Source organism: Salvelinus namaycush, chromosome 1 (genome assembly GCF_016432855.1).
Source record: "Salvelinus namaycush isolate Seneca chromosome 1, SaNama_1.0, whole genome shotgun sequence".
NCBI classification, from domain to species: domain Eukaryota; kingdom Metazoa; phylum Chordata; class Actinopteri; order Salmoniformes; family Salmonidae; genus Salvelinus; species Salvelinus namaycush.
The window spans coordinates 15,358,926-15,382,166 of record NC_052307.1 but is presented as its reverse complement, the minus strand read 5'-3'; the positions used below and the strand labels follow the sequence as shown (position 1 = coordinate 15,382,166).

At 41.8% G+C, this 23,241-nt stretch overlaps 2 protein-coding genes across 2 annotated transcripts in view; both read left to right on the top strand.

Annotated features, from left to right (window-relative positions):
* Positions 1–960: 960 nt before the first annotated feature.
* On the top strand, positions 961–1,626 carry LOC120053988 (putative claudin-24). Its single transcript, XM_039001342.1, has one exon. The coding sequence runs from the start codon at positions 961–963 to the stop codon at positions 1,624–1,626; it is 666 nt and encodes a 221-aa protein (XP_038857270.1).
* A 4,147-nt stretch (positions 1,627–5,773) lies between these two features.
* The window catches only part of LOC120049389 (apoptosis-inducing factor 3-like), a 34,766-nt gene continuing 17,298 nt past the window's right edge, over positions 5,774–23,241 (top strand). Inside the window, exons 1-2 of the mRNA XM_038995689.1 lie at positions 5,774–6,125; positions 19,435–19,658. Coding sequence (XP_038851617.1) covers positions 19,628–19,658 — 31 coding nt within the window. The 5' untranslated portion in view covers positions 5,774–6,125; positions 19,435–19,627. The remainder of the gene's footprint in view (positions 6,126–19,434; positions 19,659–23,241) is intronic.

The following is a 23,241-nucleotide window of genomic DNA, read 5'->3' as shown; positions in this document are numbered from 1 at the left end:
TTGATATTTCTGTATACCGGTAGTCAAGCTTACCATTAATTTTGGATTGTCAGCGTATGGCTGGGTCTACAAAACAGATTACCTGGGATGTGTACAAAATTCAAATGTTCACGTCTGAAAACAACTGATAAACTTTGATTTTGCAGTGGAATGTTGACTTCTTTCATCTGATTCCATTTGATTTCATGTAACATTTTAAAGAAGATGCTTTCCCTGAAGTAAACGAATCAAAGACTCGAGGGCTGAATGGCCAGATAGGATTTAATGTTCCCTGCCAGCTACAAACCCAGACCTTTAAAACCTCAATGAATACCTCACCAAGTGTTGAGGTCTTTTGTAAGTAGTATTGCTTTGAGCACTATTCCTAGTCTTAACACTTGAGACATTTGGCAAATCAACTGATTTTCTATAGATTTCTTTAGGATTTTTTTTTTTCACTTACATGAAGAGCTAATCTCATAAGCTCTTATCAGTAACATCAGCACATGGTTTCATTTGAAATAATTAGCTGTGGCCAATCAAAGAGTCCATAGAATCAGGCTACTGGACACCCTTGGGAGAGTTTTTGGCCCTTCCTCTTTTTGTTTGTTCCCCCATGACCAACTTGCTTATGTTTCTCTGTTACCACACTCAATCCCAGGATCCCACTAGACATATCTGGTTTACATATCTGGTTTCATCTCAAAACAGAGCCCATTGTTCCCTACAATGATATTTAACACTACGACAAAACAATATGTCTTTTGTAATGCCTCAGGACCTGGGATTATCTCCCAGTTATGCATTCTATTATAAAGCTGAATGAGGCAGGCTGGCTGGGTCGGTCCAAGTGCTACCACAGGAGAGGGGGACGGGCTTCCCAGTCACTCACTAGCTGTTCTTCAGCCAGGACAGAGAGAGGGACAGAGAAAGGAGCAGAAAGAGTGCGAGGAGTGTAAGCAACGACGACTGACACTGAAGATGGTGCTCTTGACTGCCAAAATCATGGAGAGGACTGCGCTCTTTGTGATATTCGGGGGTCTGGTCACTACTCTGGTCACCACCTTCATTCCCCTGTGGAAGACCTTGAACTCAGAGCTGAACGAAGTGGAGAACTGGTACTCAGGCCTGTGGCACATCTGCATCTTTGCCGAGGAGGTTGGGATGCAATGTAAAGCCTTTGAATCCCTCATGGCCCTGCCCATGGACTTGCTGGCTTCACGGGTGCTCATGCTGGTGTCTGTGGGTACTGGGGCCCTAGCCGTGGTGGTGGCCTTGCCAGGCCTGGAGGGGGTGGAACTGGGCTCTGGGAGGCAGCAAGGGTTAAAGAGGGGCCTCCTCATTGTCAGCGGGGTGCTGTCCTGGGTGTCGGGGCTCACAACACTGGCCCCCGTCTCCCTGGTGGCCTACGTGACCCTGGTGGAGTTCTGGGACGAGAACCTGCCTGACGTCGTTCCACGCTGGGAGTATGGCGAGGCCATGTTCTCCGGCTGGTTTGCGGGTCTCTTCCTGGTCATTGGAGGCTCTCTTTTCTTTGTGGCTGTGTGCATGGCGGATCACGACGGGCAGCAGCGAGTGGCCAGCCTCCCAAACACCCCCCAGGAGAAGCCAAGGAGTCAGTACTACTTAAAGACAGAGGTTTTATAGTCTCATTTTCACTTAATGAATGGTGGTAGCTTAGAATGCCTAGTTTGAAGGAGAATGATAAAGTTGAATTCAGACTGCGACTGCCTGGGTTTATTTTGAAATATGAAAGGTCACGTTTGAAATGTTTGAAAGATATATTTGTATATTTCAATATTGTTGAACATGGATAAAGTGCTGTATTTCCGATGGAAAAGTGCAATGAAAACCTTTTGTCTGTAACTTGTTTGCAGCCTCTCATTTATTAATTACAAGAGACTCTGGTCATTGTAATTCGAGTGCCTACTTTGTTCCTGCACAGTATGTCTTGTCTCTTGATATGCATCAAGCTGGATGGGTGGTCTCTGTCGCACTGTGAAGTTATTCCTACCGGTGAAGATAATACAATTCCTTTAAATTATGAATTGTATGTTAAGAGAAAGGAAAAGATCACTGTGATTTTCCACAATCACTAAAGCTCGTAAAGGGATAGTTTGCCACAATATGCCATGATATAAGTGGAGCTACTTGTTTTGTAATGCCAACTCTGCAGTTGTTTCCCTTAGTGGAGCTCAGGGGGCAATTTTAAAGGATGAGTTCTGTTTTATACAATTTAATGTTAGATGGTAACTCATGATGAAAGTAGTCTGGGTCAGGGAAAACTGTAATCCATGGTTTGGTTATCTTTAAACAGCCACCGTAAACATAGCCATTGCTAGCTAAAAATCAATGGGAGTGGTAGGGGCATGCAGTACATTTGTAATTTGTTTTGTTGCCATATCACCTTGAAATAATATCAAGCTAAATCATTTAGTTGATTTGAGTTGATTTGGCCATAAACATTTTTATAGGCACGCATGTCTTTACCACTCTCAGTGATTTTAGCTAGCAGTGTCTAAATTTAGCTGAAGTTTGTAAACCAAACCATGGATTACAGTTTGTCTGTGCCCGAAGACTGCTTTCAGGGTGAGGGGCAATATATCGTTACGTATTGTAAAATACAGAACTTCCCCTTTAAAGGGAAAGTTCAAAATATTTCAACTTCATCATCTCCACACCCCAACATCAACATACAGAGCCTTCAGAAAGTATTCACACCCCTTGAATTTTTCCTCATTTTGTTGTGTCACAGCCTGAATTTAAAATTAATTAAATTGAGATTTGTTGGTTGCTGGCCTACAAACACAGATTCAACCACAAAGACTAGGGAGGTTATCCAATGCCTCGCAAAGAAGGTAGATGGGTAAAAAAAATACAGACATTGAGCAGAATTAGTGGAATGGTATCAAATACATCCAATACATGGTTGGGTGCCATTCCATTTGCTCCGTTCCAGCCATTATTATGAGCCGTCCTCCCTTCAGCAGCCTCCACTGGTGAGAGAGAGAAGCATTCCAAAGCCCCACCTCTTCTGAGATGTATTTAGTTTGGGGGAGGGATTTAGCCACGTGAGGCGGCCTGAGATCTTAATACACATTTAGGCTCAGGGACGCTACTGTATGTTGTACAAGGAGTGAGACCCAAATAGACGTTTGTTTGATGAAAGACTGTAAATGTAAAAGGGAGACAGCCAAACAATCACATGTATCACCAATAAGAGTAAGGTAAAATTAGTCACTCTCTGTGCCAATGTCAGGGAAATCAGATATTTAGTATTTACACAGTGTAGTATTGCCCAGAGAGTAGTAAAGGTGTTAAGCCTACACTTAAAGCATCTGACATTAACATTTGGAGATCATAGCACATAAATGAGGCACCCATGTGGCACACTCCTTTAATCTGGGTTTTTGGAGTGTGTGTGCGTGGCTGGCTGTCCCTGGGGCATGGGAGGATTGGACTACTATTGTAATTAAATTCAACTGAGTGATGTATCAGTGATGTCATGTTGTGACCCTCCCCCTGCCCTTGGGGAGAGACGATAAGTAATCTTGCTGCCCTTTTAGTAACAATAACACAGACACACATGTATACACACACACACACACGCACGCACGCACGCACGCACGCACACACACACACACACACACACACACACACACACACACACACACACACACACACACACACACACACACACACACACACACACACACACACACACACACACACACACACAGCAACAGTGGTGCTGTTCTTTCACTGTGTGACCAGCAGAGGGTCTTGTGAGCAGAGCAGCAAGACAAGCGAGCTCAAATTACGCTTTTTTGCATTGGTTGAGCATTACAGCCAAAGCAAAACATTTAATTTGCAATGTTATGGTTCAGGTTTCTCCTCTGGGTCCGTAGGAATTGTAAGAACTAATGTCAATATGGCAAATTACATATTATGCCACTTCAGTGGAGGCTGCTGAGGGGAGGACAGCTCATAATAATGGTTGATGTATTTGATACCATTCGATTTATTCCACTCCAGCCATTACCACGAGCCCGTTCTCCCCAAATAAGATGCCACCAGCCTCCTGTGCTTCACTTATTCCAAACTATTCAGAAAACATTTTCATGTCATGAAATACACAATCTATACCCTGAATAGATACATATATGTTGTTCTTGTAATTGCTCTAACATTTGGGCATGGTATTAAGCAATAAACAAGTCAATTTTTCTAGATGTGTATTTATTTGTATTTTGGTATCTTCCCATTCTAAATCAGCTAATATGACAGCTTAATTACTATAAATATTTTTTGGAATTATGATAACATAGGTATTTTAATAGACTTCTTTTTTTCTATTGATCTATATATAAAAAAGTTCTAGCATTCAAAATAATAGATAAATATCTCTAAATCCACAAAACATGTCACCACAACTCATCACTACTGGTAATTTTCTTTCCCCTAGTACTTTAAACAATGCATAAAGATAAAGTTTTGCTGTTTAAAGGACTTGCATTAGGTTGTATCAGTGATAAACAGTTCAATATAAACAAAAACATGTATGATGTGTAACTATTTGTCATTTAAAAGTATTTTTCATGGTTGCGCAGATGAGGGACCGCAATTCAAGAATGACCCATCTGTATCTTGGTGCAGTATTACCATAAAATCAATTCCTTTCCAGTGAATATGATATGAGGTACTGTATGGCCATTGTCAGAAGTTACAGAGGGGATTTGACAATCAATACATAATTGAATCCACACCAGAGCAACCAGCACACCTATGCCCCATCCCCCAAATAAATGATGTCAAGGACATCTTATCAGTGTGCCCCGTTCCCATTCCATCCACCAAGCAAAGGGGATATATAGAATTTTGACCAATGTAGATAGACACCCAGCTGTCAAGATTTAGCATGGGAAGTCCTAATCTTGTCATTTTCTGGTTGTAAACAGTTTTTCTATTGGTAGAGACATCAGAAACCAGATTACAACCAGGTAAAGACATATTTTACCCTAACATCTTAGAAAGATGTCATATTTTGGTTATTAACTGGTCAGATAACCAGATTACAATCAGTTCAACCATTACAACCAGTTCTTCTGGTCACTTCCTTTAACAGCCAATATACAACTGGACCATAATGTTACTTAAGAACGTCATTGCAATTAGTTTTGCCCACTAGGCTGTCAAGCCAGCCAGTAGTCAGTAAAATAGGCATTTACAGTAGGCAGACAATCCTCCACACAAACAGGCAAGCAGGCATACAATAGAGCACACATGCATGCATTAAGCAGGCAGACAAGCAGGCAGACAATCAAAGAAAGCCGGCAGACCAGGCAGTACAGGGGGATCGCAGCCAATCTTTGATCAGATTTAACTGGCCAGCCAGGCCTTTGGCATCTGAAGGCGAGGCTGAAAGGATCTGACCAGGAGGGGGACTGTGTGTGTGTGTGTGTGTGTGTGTGTGTGTGTGTGTGTGTGTGTGTGTGTGTGTGTGTGTGTGTTTGTGTGTGTGTGTGTGTGTGTGTGTGTGTGTGTGTGTGTGTGTGTGTGTGTGTGTGTGTGTGTGTGTGTGTGTGTGTGTGTGTGTGTGTGTGTGTGTGTGTGTGTGTGTGTGTGTGTGTGTGCGCACGTGTGTGAGAGAGAGAGAAAGAGTGAGAGAGGCGGGTAGAGAGGGGAGGAGAGGAGTGGAGCTAGAGATGGAGGGAGGAGAGCCGAGCACTGTGAGAATTCCTGCTATGTTAGCATCCACCCAGCAACTCTGTCAATACTGCATACAGCTAAGAAACAGGCAGAGGCCCCTGGTGCTGCATTTGCCGGCTCTGTCAGTGAGAGAGAGCAGCTTCCACAATCCCCCCAATCCGTGTGCTGCTCGAGAGGTTTCTCCCAGGGATAACACACCCACCAGAGCCCCGGCCGCTACTGCTGCGTCTGAGGGAGAGGAAGAGACAGGAGGAGAGCTGAACAGTAGATACGGAGTGGGAATACTCTAGAAGAGAGAGACAATCCTGGGGGAGGGACAGGATTCTTGGAAGACTGGGTGTGATAGTATTCTAACGTGCTCCACAGGAAAGGCTGAACACTGGGGCATTTGATAGACAGGCACTCAGCGGTGCACCTGCTCCACACTAGCTTGTTGGGTAAGATCCTTTTCCTCTTTTACAGTCAGTAGGCCAAGGGCTGATTTTATGATTGTGCTTGTTTCTGCTGATATGATATGTTAATGTGATGCTCAGTATATCATTAGACTTTACCACTTTCTGTGGTCTGTATATGGTACAGCACTATGGCCATTCAGCATTATAGAGCCAAGGAAGTAACTCGGTTCTGGGCCAGTTCCACAGATTTCTGCAGTCATGCTTAAAGAAGTGGAGCAATGTGGTGCAGTAATATACTCAATACTCTGACAAACTGTACACCAATGGACACAAGGCACTTCACAAACAAGCACATTCTTACACAGTGGCAAATGTACAGTAAATTACAGTAATCAAAATAAACAGCCATATTAGGTAGAGGAGGTAATTGAGAGATTTTCCTGACCTCAAAACAATGAAGGGTCCACTAAGGGAGATTGCTCCTATACATTTGTGTATGAGTTGTGATATAATTTATTTGTTTAGCTTCATTTTGATATGTGTGTGTGTTTGTGTGTACGCACGTGTGCGCACTCCTCTGGAAATTGATTGTATTATTCGTTATTTCTGACCATGGAAACATTGGTCCCCTGCAGGAGTGGACACCCCTCTGTAAAATGCTATTCTGGTTTTCCATGACCTCACAATTCCTTTTGCCTAATTGGGAGGCAAACGCTGAAAGCAGCACCAAAACGCCCTGACACTACATCTCGATAGTGCCACTGCCTGCTACTCAGCGTAACATCTCTTTAATTCTCCATTATTTGTCATATATCTGTAAACTTCAAATTTCCTAATCAGACTCAATGTTTCATTTCAGTAAATTCAGATCAGTTTCATGTTTGGAGTGGCATTACATGGTTAACACAACTAATTGTAGGTCGCTAGAACTTGTGTGGTATCACGTGGTATCCCTGCCTTATCCCATCAAGTGTACGAATGGTTAGCCTCTGAATTCCACAACAAGTTCAACGACCAGGGGTCTCTTCACAACCAGGGGTTTCTTCACAGTCCCCAAGTCCAGAACAGACTCCTGGTAACACACAGTACTACACGGAGCCATGACTTCATGGAACTCTATTCCACATCAAGTAACCCATGCAAGCAGTAAAATCAGATTTAAAAACAGATAGAACTACACCATATGGAACAACGCTGACTGTGAAGAGACACACACACACACAGGCACCCACACACACGTGCATAGTCACACACACACACTAGCACATGCACTCTACACACACGTACATTTTAATATTGTTGTATGGTGGTATTATACACTGAGTCTACAAAACATTAGGAACACCTTCATAATATTGAGTTGCACCCCTTTTGCCCTCAGAACAGCCCTAATTAGTCATGGGCATGGACTCTACAAGTTGTCGAAAGCGTTCCACAGGGATGATGGCCCATGTTGACTCCAATGCTTCCCACAGTTGTGTCAAGTTCTTGATACACACAGGAAACTGTTATGTGTGAAAAAACCAGCAGCGTTGCAGTTCTTGACAAACTCAAACCAGTGCGCCTGGCACCTACTACCATACCCGATTCAAAGGCACTTCAATCTTTTGTCTTGCCCATTCACCCTCTGAATGGCAAACATACACAATCCATATCTCAATTGTCTCAAGGCTTAAAAATCCTTCTTTGGCCTGTCTCCTCCCCTTCATCTACCTTTACTGAAGTTGATTTAACAGGTGACACCAATAAGGGATCATAGCTTTCACCTGGATCCACCTGGTCAGTTAATGTCATGGAAAGAGCAGTGTTCCTAATGTTTTGAACACTCAGTGTACATTTGTGTTGTAGATATGTAGTGGTGTAATGATATTATATGATGTACTGTTTTTTTTTTTTTTTAATTATTAAATTTTACTCCCTTTTCTCCCCAATTTTCGTGGTATCCAATCGCTAGTAATTACTATCTTGTCTCATCGCTACAACTCCCGTACGGGCTCGGGAGAGACGAAGGTCGAAAGCCATGCGTCCTCCGAAGCACAACCCAACCAAGCCGCACTGCTTCTTAACACAGCGCGCCTCCAACCCGGAAGCCAGCCGCACCAATGTGTCGGAGGAAACACCGTGCACCTGGCCCCCTTGGTTAGCACGCACTGCTGGCTGGAGTCGCTGGAGCGCGATGAGTCAAGGATATCCCTACCGGCCAAACCCTCCCTAACCCGGACGACGCTAGGCCAATTGTGCGTCGCCCCACGGACCTCCCGGTCGCGGCCGGCTGCATCAGAGCCTGGGCGCGAACCCAGAGACTCTGGTGGCGCAGCTAGCGCTGCGATGCAGTGCCCTAGACCACTGCGCCACCCGGGAGGCCCCTATGATGTACTGTTTTATTTAATTTTTTTGTTTGTGTATTTTGTGATGTGCTTTAATGTGTCTGGACCCCAGGAAGAGTAACTGCTGCCAAGGTAGCAGTTATTCTTCCTGGGATCCATAATAAATACAAATACAAAATAACCTACCTGACCTCCGCAGCCTGATCATGGTAAAAACACATTTCAGACATCAAACATTACATTCCAGACTTAATGACTTTCACCACCTATTGCATGGAAACTTCACTGTCTATTAGCCACAGTAGCTACATGGAACCTTGTTCATCTTGGTCATATACAGCTCTGAAAAAAATGAAGAGACCACTGCAAAATGTTCTGTTTCTCTGGTTTTACTATTTATAGGTACGTATGTGTTTAAAAATGTTGCTTTATTCTATAAACTACTGACAACATTTCTCCCAAATTCCAAATAAAAATATTGACATTTAGAGCATTTATTTGCCGAAAATGACAACTGGTCAAAATAACAAAAAAGATGCAGTGTTGTCAAACCTCAAATAATGCAAAGAAAATAAGTTTATATTCATTTTTAAACAACACAATACTAATGTTTTAACTTAGAGTAGGAAGAGTTCAGAAATCAATATTTGGTGGAAAAACCCTGGTTTTCAATCACAGCTTTCATGCGTCTTGGCATGCTCTCCACCAGTCTTTCACATTGATGTTGGGTTACTTTATGGCTGGTGCAAAAATTCAAGTAGCTCGGCTTTGTTTGGTGGCTTGTGACCATCCATCTTCCTCTTGATCACGTTCCAGAGGTTTTCAATGGGGTTCAGGTCTGGAGATTGGGCTGGCCATGACAGGGTCTTGATCTGGTGGTCCTCCATCCACACCTTGATTGACCTGGCTGTGTGGCATGGAGCGTTGTCCTGCTGGAAAAAACAATCCTCAGAGTTGGGGAACATTGTCAGAGCAGAAGGAAGCAAGTTTTCTTCCAGGACAACCTTGTACGTGGCTTGATTCATGCGTCCTTCACAAAAATAAATCTGCCCGATTCCAGCCTTGCTGAAGCACCCCCATATCTTCACCGATCCCCCACCAAATTTCACAGTGGTTGCAAGACACTGTGGCTTGTAGGCCTCCCCAGGTCTCGCACCCACTGTGAAATTTGGTGGAGGATCGGTGATGATCTGGGGTTTCTTCAGCAAGGCTGAAATTTGTCTTTGTGAAGGACGCATGAATACATTTTACAGTGGCGAAACAACATTTAAAAAACAATGTTAGATTTTGATCTTACCTTACATGTACCTTATGGACAAACAAACTTAAACAAGCAAGTACAAGACAAACGGGGGAATGCACTTAGTCACAATGTATGATGATTGTTTCACATGCTTCTAGAGCCTAGTATTGGGGAATTTATAATACATTCACAGTGTAAAACTGGTAGCCTCTGGAAATAATCAAAAAGGTAATATAAAGTAACTGTCCAGTGTTTCCAGATTTCTATGAAATAGGACCTATATTTAACAACAATATGAGTTAAATAGTTTTCTTTCCAAAGAAATGGTAATTAAGTATGTTAAAAAGCATATTTTCTGTCTTGGAATGGTGTGGGCATACCCCAACCACAGACTGGTGTGGGTGTATACCGGTCATTAAAAAGATTCAAGTGAGTAGACCGGTTCAGCCAGTGAGTCAACATGACATCATGTTCTATTAGGAAATAGCAAGCATTTTTTAAATGGTCTGTTTGAGATGCAAGTTTGAGGTGGGATTTTTTTTCACATTTTGTTTTTCAACAATTTGTGCTTTGGCCACAAATACAAGTATAGGATGAGTTAACAAAACTTCTTTCCACCCCTTAACAATTCAAACAATTGTTATTATTTCATCAGCTTTCCAGGGCTTGTTTTTTTAGCAATTAAAGCTGAACAACAAGCTAAGTATTTGATCAGCATTGCAGGTTTTCTAACATAACAAGAACATTCAAAATGAGGTTAACTCCACAGGCTTGATTAGGCTCAGGACAAACGTGGTAAATGCAGCTGTTAAATGTCTCGGACGAAAAAGGTTGTTGTTCAAGCGGTGGTTAACACAATCTTGGGACGATCAAGTTTATCTTGTAATTCACAAATCTTTAGTAATGGGGGATAGGTGCTGTGCTACTTTGTCTTGTGTGGTGTTACTTTGTCCTCGGTCCTTATCAGCCGTGGTTCTAATCGAGCGGCCTGATTTACCTGTGGAACAGGTGTTAGGTGCATGAGATGTTAAATAACCAACTGAGATGTTAGTTAAGCAATAAGGCAAGAGGGGTGTGATATATGGCCAATATACCATGGCTACGGGATGTTCTTATGCACAACGCAAGGCGGAGTGCCTCGATACAGCCCTTAGCCGTGGTATATTGGCCATATACCACAAACCCCCGAGGTGCCTTACTGCTATTATAAACTGGTTACCAACATAATTAGAGCAGGAAAAATAAATGTTTTGTCATACCCATGGTATATGGTCTGTTATACCACGGCTTACAGCCAATCAGCATTCAAGGCTCAAACCACCCAGTTAATAAATGTAAATAACCAGTTACCCATGCCCGAGGGACAAATTATCATGTTGGTTCATGTACAGCATAGAGAAACCACATGCTTACAGACAGAAAACATACACTCTTGCATAGCATCACTGGTGAAGATCTGACCGCATCTACTTTCAAGGTTTACCAGATTAAGGTGAAAATGGAACCCTATGGTTGCTTGAGGAACCACAATCATTTCTGATACATATTTACTGAAGCTACTAGCCCATGATATCACTGAATGCCTGAGGCAGTGAGGAGTTTGTTAGCGTGTTGTTGTCTCTGTAGGGTTAAGGGTCATCTACTGCCTGGCCTGAAGTTTCTGTTTGTGTATTGTCACACACTGATCTGTTTCACCTGTCTTTGTGATTGTCTCCACCCCCCTCCAGGTGTCGCCCATCTGCCCCATTATCCCCTGTGTACAGTGCCTTGCAAAAGTATTCATCCCCCTTGGCGTTTTTGTTGCATTACAACCTGTAATTTAAATTGATTTTTATTTGGATTTCATGTAATGGACATACACAAAATAGTCCAAATTGGCGAAGTGAAATTTAAAAAAAAATACTTGTTTAAAAAAAAAAATTAAAAGAAGGAAAAAAAGGAAAAGTGGTGCGTATGTGTTCATCCCCTTTGCTATGAAGCCCCTAAATAAGATCTGGTGCAACCAATTACCTTCAGAAGTCACATAATTAGTTAAATAAAGTCCACCTGTGTGCAATCTAACTGTTGCATGATCTGTCACATGATCTCAGTATATATACACCTGTTCTGAAAGGCCCCAGAGTCTGCAACACCACTAAGCAAGGGGCACCACCAAGAAAAGTGGCACCATGAAGACCAAGGAGCTCTCCAAACAGGTCAGGGACAAAGTTGTGGAGAAGTACAGATCAGGGTTGGGTTATAAAAAAATATCAGAAACTTTGAACATCCCATGGAGCACCCTTAAATCCATTATAAATAAATGGAAAGAATATAGCACCACAACAAACCTGCCAAGAGAGGGCTGCTCACCAAACTCACGGACCAGGCAATGAGGGCATTAATCAGAGAGGCAACAAAGAGACCAAAGATAACCCTGAAGGAGCTGCAAAGCTCCACAGCGGAGATTGGAGTATCTGTCCATAGGACCACTTTAAGCCATACACTCCACAGAGCTGGGCTTTACGGAAGAGTGACCAGAAAAAAGCCATTGCTTAAAGAAAAAAATAAGCAAACACATTTGGTGTTTGCCAAAAGGCATGTGGGAGACTCCCCAAACATATGGAAGAAGGTACTCTGGTCAGATGAGAAAAACATTTTGCTTTTTGGCCAACAAAGAAAACGCTATGTCTGGCGCAAACCCAACACCTCTCATCACCCCAAGAACACCATCCCCACAGTGAAGCATGGTGGTCGCAGCATCATGTTGTGGGGATGTTTATCATCGGCAGGATCTGGGAAACTGGTCAGAATTGAAGGAATGATGGATGGTGCTAAATACAGGGAAATTCTTGAGGGAAACCTGCTTCAGTCTTCCAGAGATTTGAGACTGGGATGGAGGTTCACCTTCCAACAGGACAATGACCCTAAGCATACTGCTAAAGCAACACTCGAGTGGTTTAAGGGGAAACATTTGAATGTCTTGGAAAGGCCTAGTCAAAGCCCAGACCTCAATCCAATTGAGAATCTGTGGTATGACTTAAAGATTGCTGTACACCAGCGGAACCCATCCAACTTGAAGGAGCTGGAGCAGTTTTGCCTTGAAGAATGGGCAAAACTCAGTGGCTAGATGTGCCAAACTTAACATACCCCAAGACACTTGCAGCTGTAATTGCTGCAAAAGGTGGCTCTACAAAGTATTGACTTTGAGAGCGTGAACAGTTATGCACGCTCAAGTTTTCCGTTTTTTTGTCTTATTTCTTGTTTGTTTCACAATAAAACATATTTAGCATCTTCAAAGTGGTAGGCATGCTGTGTAAATCAAATGATACAAACCCCCCCAAAATCTATTTTAATTCCAGGTTGTAAGGCAACAAAATAGGAAAAATGCCAAGGGGGGGTGAATACTTTCACAAGCCACTGTAATTATACCTGTGTTCTCTGTTTGTCTGTTGCCAGTTCGTCTTGTTTGTCAAGCCAACCAGCGTTTTTGTGTCAGCTCCTGCTTTTCCCAAGTCTCTCTTTTCTCATCCTCCTGGTTTTGACCCTTGCCAGTCCTGACCCTGTACCCACCCGCCTGACCACTCTGCCTGAGCCTGCCTGCCGTCCTGTACCTTTGCCCCACCTTTGGGTTACCGACCTCTGCTTGACCTGACCCTGAGCCTGCCTGCCGTCCTGTACCTTTGCCCCTGTTGCTGTAATAAACATTGTTACTTCGACACGGTCTGCATCTGGGTCTTACCTTGATACCTGATAGTGTATTGGCTTTATCATGACCTGGATGGTACTACTTTCTCTTGGTTGTTTGAACTCATCTTTCTGGGGTGTGGTACCAACCCCTCAGGTGTGCCACAGCGGTGATCAAATAAGGGCTATTCACTGTGGTGCAGTGAAATGTTTGCGCAACTGGAGTAGTCTGTTTAGAAACACAGTGTGTTTACCTGGGCTGTTCAAAGAAAAGTAAAGTCCCTTTTCTGAGTGATTGATGTGGCTATCAGAATTGATTCCGGTCCTCGGAGTTTAACATTGGTTTCACTCAGATCCATTCTTGGGGTGGGTGTGTGGGGGGAAACTACCTAAGGGTTGTGCCACAATGGCTAATTCCCTGCTACATTCCAGTAAAACGTATTACATTTGTGGAGAAAAGTGAGTGAAACTGACAGCTTGTTTGCAGGAAGGATTATTAGCACTGCTTGGGGACAGGCCCAACGGTGAGCGAATGGAATCTGCGTCATATGTTGAGGACCAAATCTGCTTAACCTGACTTTGGGTTAGTACAAAATATTTCAGGCTTGCTGGAACCTCACAACGGCAGCCTTTTTGATGCAATTTCAACGTTCATTCAATTTTAATTTGTATAGTAATTATTGATATGGCAGATAGAGAAGATAGAGTGCACTTCCGTCTTCATGAAGTGTTTAAACCTTCATTGATTTCTTCATAGGGAAACATCATTCTCATGACAAAATGGCATTTTGAAATGTGTTTGTTGTTGTTGGGTCATTGAGATTGGTGAAGCTATAAAATTAGTGTAGAAAATAATTAGTGGTTGCCATGACATTTTCACAGTTCGTGTAGAGAAAAAACAGATGCCCACATTCTGCCCAAAAGAACTAGGCTATATCAGTTATTTAGCTTGCTCCGGTTCTATATTACCTTTAAAAAGATGACTAAACTGACTTTGATAATTCCATGCTGTAAAACTTTAAACTTCTTGAATGTTTTTGTGATCCTTTTGAATTGATTTTATTGTGAAGTATATACACTCATATACTTTCGATGTAGCAGTATGACAACGATGACATGACACAGACATTTCTTACTGTGTGAAATGTTTCATGATTCAAAAGAGAGATCTTTCCATGTCTCACTTGGTCTCTGGAACTTTAATAACCACTTCTCCATTCAAAAGTGCAAGCTTCTTTTTTTTAACTTCAAGGACATTAAGATGTGCTCTGAATATCAAGTACTTTCTTTAGTGCACCCCGAAGGGTGGCTTGCTATTGCTAACGAATCCCACTGCGTTGCGTGATACACCTGCCATCATGTGAATGCTTGTTACTGTAGTACTGCTCTCATATTCATATCAACAGCTGTATTGTTTAGCAACACCAAGTGGGTTGAAATATCACAAGCTCTGGCAGGGGTGTGTGGGCAATGTGTGGCAGCAAAACAAAAGTGTTTTTGAAACTCATGGGGCCTCTACTTCCATTCAAAACACAGTGACGTGAAAGTTAAAGGTGCAAAGGCTGAATTCATCTGATGAATTCATCTCCGAGTCTCTGGTGGAAAGCAGACTGATCCAGGTTTTCCTCTAAGATTTTGCCTGTGCTTAGCTCTATAATGTTTATTTTATCCTGAAAAACTCCCCAGTACTTAACGATTACAAACATACCCATAACATGATGGAGACACCGCTATGCTTGGAAATATGGAGAATGGTACTCAGTAATGTATTGGATTGGATTTGCCCCAAATATAACATTTTGTATTCAGGAAAAAAAGTTATTTGCTTTGCCACATTTTTTCCAGTATTACTTTAGTGCCTTGTTGCAAACAGGATGCATGTTTTGGGAATATTTGTATTATGTATAGGCTTCCTTCTTTTCACTCTGTCAATTTGGTTAGTATTGTGGAGTAACTGCAATGTTGTTGATCTATCCTCAGTTTCTCCTATCACAGCCATTAAACTCTGTAACTGTTTGAAAGTCACCATTGGCCTCATGGTGAAATCCCTGAGTGGTTTCCTTCCTCTCCTGCAACTGAGTTAGGAAGAACGCCTGTATCTTTGTAGTGACGTGGTGTATTGATACACCATCCAAAGTGTAATTACTAACTTCACCATGCTCAAAGGGATATTCAATGTCTGCTTTTTTTTATCTACCATCTACAGTTGAAGACAGAAGTTTATATACACTTAGTTTGGAGTCATTACAACTTGTTTTTCAACCACTCCACAAATTTCTTGTTAACAAACTATAGTTTTGGCAAGTCGGTTAGGGCATCTACTTTGTACATGACACAAGTAATTTTTCCAACAATTGTTTACAGACAGATTATTTCACTTATAATTCACTGCATCACAATTCCAGTGGGTCAGAAGTTAACATACACTAAGTTGACTGTGCCTTTAAACAGCTTGGAAAATTCCAGAAAATTATTTCATGGCTTTAGAAGCTTCTGATAGGCTAATTGACATCATTTGAGTCAATTGGAGGTGTACCTGTGGATGTATTTCAAGGCCTACCTTCAAACTCAGTGCCTCTTTGCTTGACATCATGGGAAATGAAAAGAAATCATCCAAGACCTCAGAAAAAAATTGAAAGGCTGCTCAGCAAGGAAGAAGCCACTGCTCCAAAACTGCCATTAAAAAGCCAGACTACGGTTTGCAACTGCACATGGGGACAAAGATCATACTTTTTGGAGAAATGTCCTCTGGTCTGATGAAACAAAAATAAAGCTGTTTGGCCATAATGGCCATCGTTATGTTTGGAGGAAAAAGGGGGAGGCTTGCAAGCCGAAGAACACCATCCCAACTGTGAAGCACGGGGGTGGCAGCATCATGTTGTGGGGGTGCTTTTCTGCAGGAGGGACTGGTGCACTTCACAAAATAGGTGGCATGATGATGAGGAGGAAAATTATGTGGATATATTGATGCAACATCTCAAGACATCAGTCAGGAAGTTAAAGCTTGGTTGCAAATGGGTCTTCCAAATAGACAATGACCCCAAGCATACTTCCAAAGTTGTGGCAAAATGGCTTAAGGACAACAAAGTCAAGGTATTGGAGTGGCCATCACAAAGCCCTGACCTCAATCCTATAGAAATTTTGTGGGCAGAACTGAAAAAGCGTGTGCGAGCAAGGAGGCCTACAAATCTGACTCAGTTACACCAGCTCTGTCAGGAGGAATGGGCCAAAATTCACCCAATTTATTGTGGGAAGCTTGTAGAAGGCTACCCGAAATGTTTGACCCAAGTTAAACAATTTAAAGGCAACACTACCATTTACTATTTTAGTGTATGTAAACTTCTGACCCACTGGGAATGTGATGAAAGACATAAAAGCTGAAATAAATCATTCTCTCTACTATTATCCTAACATTTCACATTCTTAAAATAAAGTTGTGATCCTAACTGACTTAAGACAGGGAATTTTTCTAGGATTAAATGTCAGGAATTGTGAAAAACTGAGTTTAAATGTAATTGGCTAAGGTATATGTAAACTTTCGACTTCAACTATATATCTTTGCGAGGCATTGGAAAACTTCCCTGGTCATTGTGGTTGTATCTGTTTTTGAAATTCACTGCTCGACTGAGGGACCTTACAGATAATTGTATGTGTAGGCTACCGAGATGAGGTAGTCATTAAAAACCACTATTATTGCACACAGGATGAGTCAATGCAACTTATTATGTAACTTGTTAAGCAAATGTCTACTCCTGAACTTATTAAGCTTGCAATAACAAAAGGGTTGAATACTTATTGACTCAAGACATTTCAGCTTTTCATATTTAATTAATTTGTAAAAATGTCTAAAAACATAATTCCAATTTTACATTATGGGGTATCGTGTGTAGGCCAGTGACACAAAATCTTAATTTAATCAATTTTAAATTTAGGCTGTAACACAACAAAATGTGGAAGAAGTCAAGGGATGTGAATACTTTCTGAAGGCACTGTATGTAAGTAACATTAAGTAACAATGTATGTCGAACATTTTATCAATTAACATGATTAACACTATTACATTCTCTTCAAGGGCATTTGGACACACACACACACACACACACACACACACACACACACACACACACACACACACACACACACACACACACACACACACACACACACACACACACACACACACACACACACACACACACACACACACACACACATTAGCTTCATTGTAGAGAGACAATAAGTGTTGGGGAGGAGTGAACTACATGTAGTTCAACTAGTAATTTAACTGCATTTTGAAGTAGCTTGGTGGTAGTTGAACTCAATTCAAATCTAGGTAGTGTTTTCAGTAGTTAATTACTTGTTTGCCATGTATTGGTGTAGCTAACTATTGGAAATACACACTACTTTTTAGGCTAAAATAAAATATGAGTGAAGTAGGCAAGAATTTACTTTCTTTTTCAGCATTAGACCTGCATAATTCTCACTTGAAACATAATTTTAGTTTTTAATAGGCTAAATTGCACATTATGTTAACATCTGACTCCAGAGTGATCTGGTCATGCAATTGTAGTCTATGACATTTCTGATTTAGATATGATAATTCTTCACTAAGTAGTTTGGATGTGGTGAACTACTTTTTCAAAGTGACTTTAGTTCAGTAAACAATATTTTCTTAAGGGTAGCTCTACTGTAGCTTAACTTCTTCCCGTGTGAAGTAATTGGTAGCTTTGTAAACTGTATTTTCAAAGTAGGTTCCCCAACACTGAAGACAAGTGTAGAAAACAAGTGACAACCTTTTCTCAGCCTTACATTGTTGCCAAGTGTTGCTGGAGGGCAGAGCACACAGGAATAGTACTAGAAGCTGCTTAGTTCTATACCACCTCAGAGAACCAAGTTAGGGCCTCTCTACAGGTTGACGAACAATTACACACCCTCTCCTTTTCAAACGGCAGTTTTTGTGGTGGAAAACAAATTGTCAAAAATGCCATTGAGAGCACTGTGGATGGTGCTGTGAATGCTAATGGTTGTTAATGAGTGCTAGGCTAGCCCTTTAACTACCACAGTGGCCTTTCCAGGACTTTGTCCATGTTTCTCAGCATCATGAATGGCATCATGAATGCATAGTAGTTCATTGTACCATTTCTAAGCCATGGTTGATATATGTGGCTAATCCTCGCGTGATATTATCTCAATTACTTCAGAATATTATGAAAATATAAAGTTTTCCTAATGTTGATATCAACTATTTGGTATCCTTAGGCAAACTCACAAACTGTACATATTTAAATGACTAAAATAGGTAGTGGTTCACAAATGCAAACACACCACACACACACACACACACACACACACACACACACACACACACACACACACACACACACACACACACACACACACACACACACACACACACACACACACACACACACACACACACACACACACACACACACACACACACCACTCTATACAGAGGAACTCTAAAAAACACAAGTAGTCATGTGAGAAACTTTTAGAACTGTGTAGTCAGCCTGGTCTCATAGACTAGACGTAAAATTATTATGACATGTCACGTTTGGTATGGCTGCATAAGACAGAAGGTTACTTAAGGCAAAAACGAAAGTAGGGTGGTTGGTCGGGGTGGATGGGTGAGCGTATAACGTAAACATTTAGCAACCCAAAGGTTGTGTGTTAATTTTAGCTTATTGGCAAATTTAGCTAATGTTAGCGTTAGCCACCTAGCCACCTAGGAAAATTTAGCGACAACAAATTGGAATTCCTAACATATCATAGGTTTGGCAAATTTGTAACATATTGTATGAATTGGAATTTATTACATATTGTATGAATTGCAATTTGTAACATATCATACAAATTGTAATTCGTAACATATCATATGAAATGGATGATGGACATCCATAAATTAATGCATACCATATGAAACGTAACATATCATACTAATTTACATTTACTATGTTAAGTCTACCCCTGAGTCCAGGTTGGAGTAGTGGTGCTGTTTGATGGTTGGGCTTTTGTAACCTCCCAATTTCTGCCTCGACCAGCCTCCACTGGGCTTTTCAGCCACTCAGCTGTTGTTCACTCTTCCTCCTCCCAGGTGGTGATGTGGGAGAGCTGATGTCTACAATGGCTGACCTGGATCTGCACCTGCACATACTGATACCCCCGTTTCAACACTGTCGTGGTTACCTCCCGACCCAGCAGCCCAACCCCAGGATCTGACCCCGTCTCTTCCTCACCTCCCCTGGGCTTCCTCCAGCCAGGCCTCCTGGCTCTACCCTGGGCCCATAATGGGAGGATGCCTCTCCAAAAGCAAGCCAGGTGAACACCATCTCCACCAACCCACTGTTCTCCTTCCCTCTGTCCTACCCCCCGTCCTCCTTCCCTCCGTCCTACCCCCCGTCCTCCTTCCCTCCGTCCTTCCCTCCGTCCTATCCCCTGCTCGCCTTCCCTCCGTCCTACCCCCTTTCTCCTTCCCTCCGTCCTATCCCCTTTCTCCTTCCCTCCGTCCTACCCCCTTTCTCCTTCCCTCCGTCCTATCCCCTTTCTCCTTCCCTCCGTCCTACCCCCCGTCCTCCTTCCCTCCGTCCTACCCCCCGTCCTCCTTCCCTCCGTCCTACCCCCCGTCCTCCTTCCCTCCGTCCTTCCCTCCGTCCTATCCTCTGCTCGCCTTCCCTCCGTCCTACCCTCTGTTCTCCTTCCCTCCGTCCTGCTTCCTGTTCTCCTTCCGTCTGTCCTACCCCTTCCAAATCCTGGAATAATTGGCATTTGTTCGCCAGCTATACAGTATATAGGTCATACAAACCCCTCTCCTGACTGCCTTTGTAGCATGGCGATTTGTGGAGGAGGAATTTTAATGCTCTCAATTGCATTGCCTTCAAGAGGATTACATAGTCAAATTTGAGTTTTAAACGTATGGCACAATGTATGACTGTTTCAAAGCAAACATATCACTGTTGCAATGCAGTCAGCTTGTTGAAGGCTGTGGTAAGTGCTGTAATCAAGCACATTACATGTTTTATATCTTTGCTTGCTCCTAAAGCTTTGACTTAATAGTGCTTTAGCTCTTATGGAGAGCGGTTTAAAAAACCAAAACATAATTTTCACAAAAACAACCACTGCAATACCACACTGGCAGCTAGTATGAATAAAGTGGAGGGGATAGGTAGGTAGTCTACAGTTCTATAGGGGCGACTTTAGAGGGTGCTGTGCTGGAACAGAGGTCCCTGACTGTAAAATGTCTAATTAGTCAGTCTTTAGGAAACAAGTGGGACCCTGAACGGAACCTTGGACACAGCAGGGATGAGCACCAGTATAGTTGAGAAACTAAACCAGACAAAAACTTTTACACAATGTTAAATAAATACATGTTTTTAATGTAGAATACAGTATCACACCATCATAACTGTGTAATTGTTATATTATTATAAGTACAATGTAAAAAGTATTGTAATTACTTCAACTGTACCTAGCGCTAAGGTAAGGGTTAGGAAAAATCCAGAGAAAAATTGAAATCATAAAGCAATTACATGAAGATGATAATAATTATTCAAGTGTATTGCCTGATGTGATACTGAACATTTCTGAAAAGCGTGGGCCCAGTCAAAACATTGATGCACACTGTGAGTTTCTGCAGTCAGTGAAAAGCAGATTGGTACCTAATTTGACTAATACATTTTACATGATCCCTACAGGTGTGTTAGTGGGAGCTGACTACTCAATTTGATCCAATAAAATATTTTAGCATCATAGAGTCAAGTAAACACAGAATAGTTTCTAAGACTAGGAATAATATAAAGCCATCAGTGCCCACTCAAAAGGATTAAGCACATGATGCCTCTGAATGGAAAAACAGAAGGGAGAAAAGAACGGGGAATGAGTGTGTGAGAGAGGGGATGAAGTGATAACATATGGCAAAGTGAGAGAACGCAGAAGGAGTATCTCTTCCTCACTTGACAAGTATGTTTCTCCTGAGGTGTACAATTCACTCAGTTTTGCTGTCAATAAATCATATTGCTCTTTGGTGCATTGGATAATCTCAGTGGAGAGATTGATCCCTTAACTAGGCAGGAATAATCCAAAAACAAAGACGCTTGCATTTCTAGAAGAAATGGTGCTATATAGAACCACAAATCAGCTTTGTTTTTTAGCAGTGTGTATGAATGTAAAATTACACTTTGTACATGTAATATACAGTACAAAAGTAAGAGCAACTACACATTGTGGACAAATAGCCTCAGTTAAAGGTAATAGGTTTTAGGACAGAGTCATCTCACATAGTTTGCAAGTCATTGACAAATAAACCCCTGTCCAGGAGAAGGTGAGGTGAACCAAAATATACACGTTATGCTTTTTTTATGATGATTTAAAAAATGCTCATGTACATGAATGGGTGGTGCTGCTTACTTTAGATTCAATGAATTAACAAATTAGTGAATTAATTAAGTAATCTGCAATTATCATGCTGCTCTTCATTTTATATATACAGTGAGCTCCAAAAGTATTGGGACAGTGACACATGTTTTGTTGTTTTGGCTCTTTACTCCAGCACTTTGGATTTGAAATGATACAATGGCTAGGAGGTTAAAGTGCAGACTGTAAGCTTTAATTTGAGGGTATTTTCTCCCATATTTTGTGAACCGTTTCGAAATTACATCAATTGTTGTACATAGTCCCCCCATTTTAGGGGACCAAAAGTATTGGGCCAAATTCAGTTATATGTGTATTAAAGTAGTCAAAAGTTTAGTATTTGGTCCCCTAAAACAGGGAGACTAGAGCCAAAACAACAACAAATGTGTCACTGTCCCAATACTTGGAGCTCACTATACATCAATCAACATTCTGACTTCAGCATGGAGCATATGGTTGAGTAAGCTATCAATTTATTGATTCAGAATTGCCCCGATCAGCGGATGTGATTTTATGATCTGAGAATCAAAAGAAAAGAGAATATCGAAATTTTTAATATCCCAATAACAAATCTAATACACAATGTGAATTCTCTTACATAAGGTCCTAGTTGAAGATCTCTCCTTTGAAAAAAAAGATCCCATATGAGTCTGGGGATGGATGCCTCTCCCCCTTTCCTCTCCTGTGATTGCAGTCACTCTCATGATTTTCCATTGATTTTAATTAAGACTTGCTCAGCAGGTCAAAATTCCAGCCAGATTATCGTGTAGGAACCGGAGGGTCAGCACATTTCTACTGCCGAAGAGATAAATCTGGCTGCAGTGAAAACAGGTTGCACAACCACCTCTTCAAATGCAGAAATACAAACACCAGAGGCAACTTATCAGATGTCATCAAATGCCTCAGGGCGCCTCACAACAAATAAACCCAAACATCCACTTAGGCCTGTCCTTGTGTATGTGTGTTATTTCAGCAAATATCTAATGCTGTAACGCTCGTCTAATGCCTCCTCCTCGGATGAGGAGGAGGAGTAAGGGTCGGACCAAAATGCAGCGTAGGTTGAATCCATAATGATTTATTATAATAAGACGAAACACGATGAACACTTGAATAAACTCAAAACAACAAAACGACGTAGACAGACCTGAACATGTGAACTTACATAAACACGAAGAACGCACGAACAGGAACAGACTACATACACGAACGAAAACGAAACAGTCCCGTGTGGTGCGACATACACAGACACGGAAGACAATCACCCACAAACAAACAGTGTGAACAACCTACCTTAATATGGTTCTCAGAGGAAACGTAAAACACCTGTCCCTGATTGAGAACCATATCAGGCTAAATGACAATGAACCTAAACATAGAAACACATAACATAGAATGCCCACCCCAACTCACGCCCTGACCAACTAAACACATACAAAAACAAGAGAAAACAGGTCAGGAACGTGACATAACCCCCCCCCTCAAGGTGCGAACTCCG

Coding starts and splice junctions, on each gene's coding strand:
- LOC120053988 (XM_039001342.1), top strand. CDS start 961: ATGGTGCTCTTGACTGCCAAAATCATGGAGAGGACTGCGCTCTTTGTG.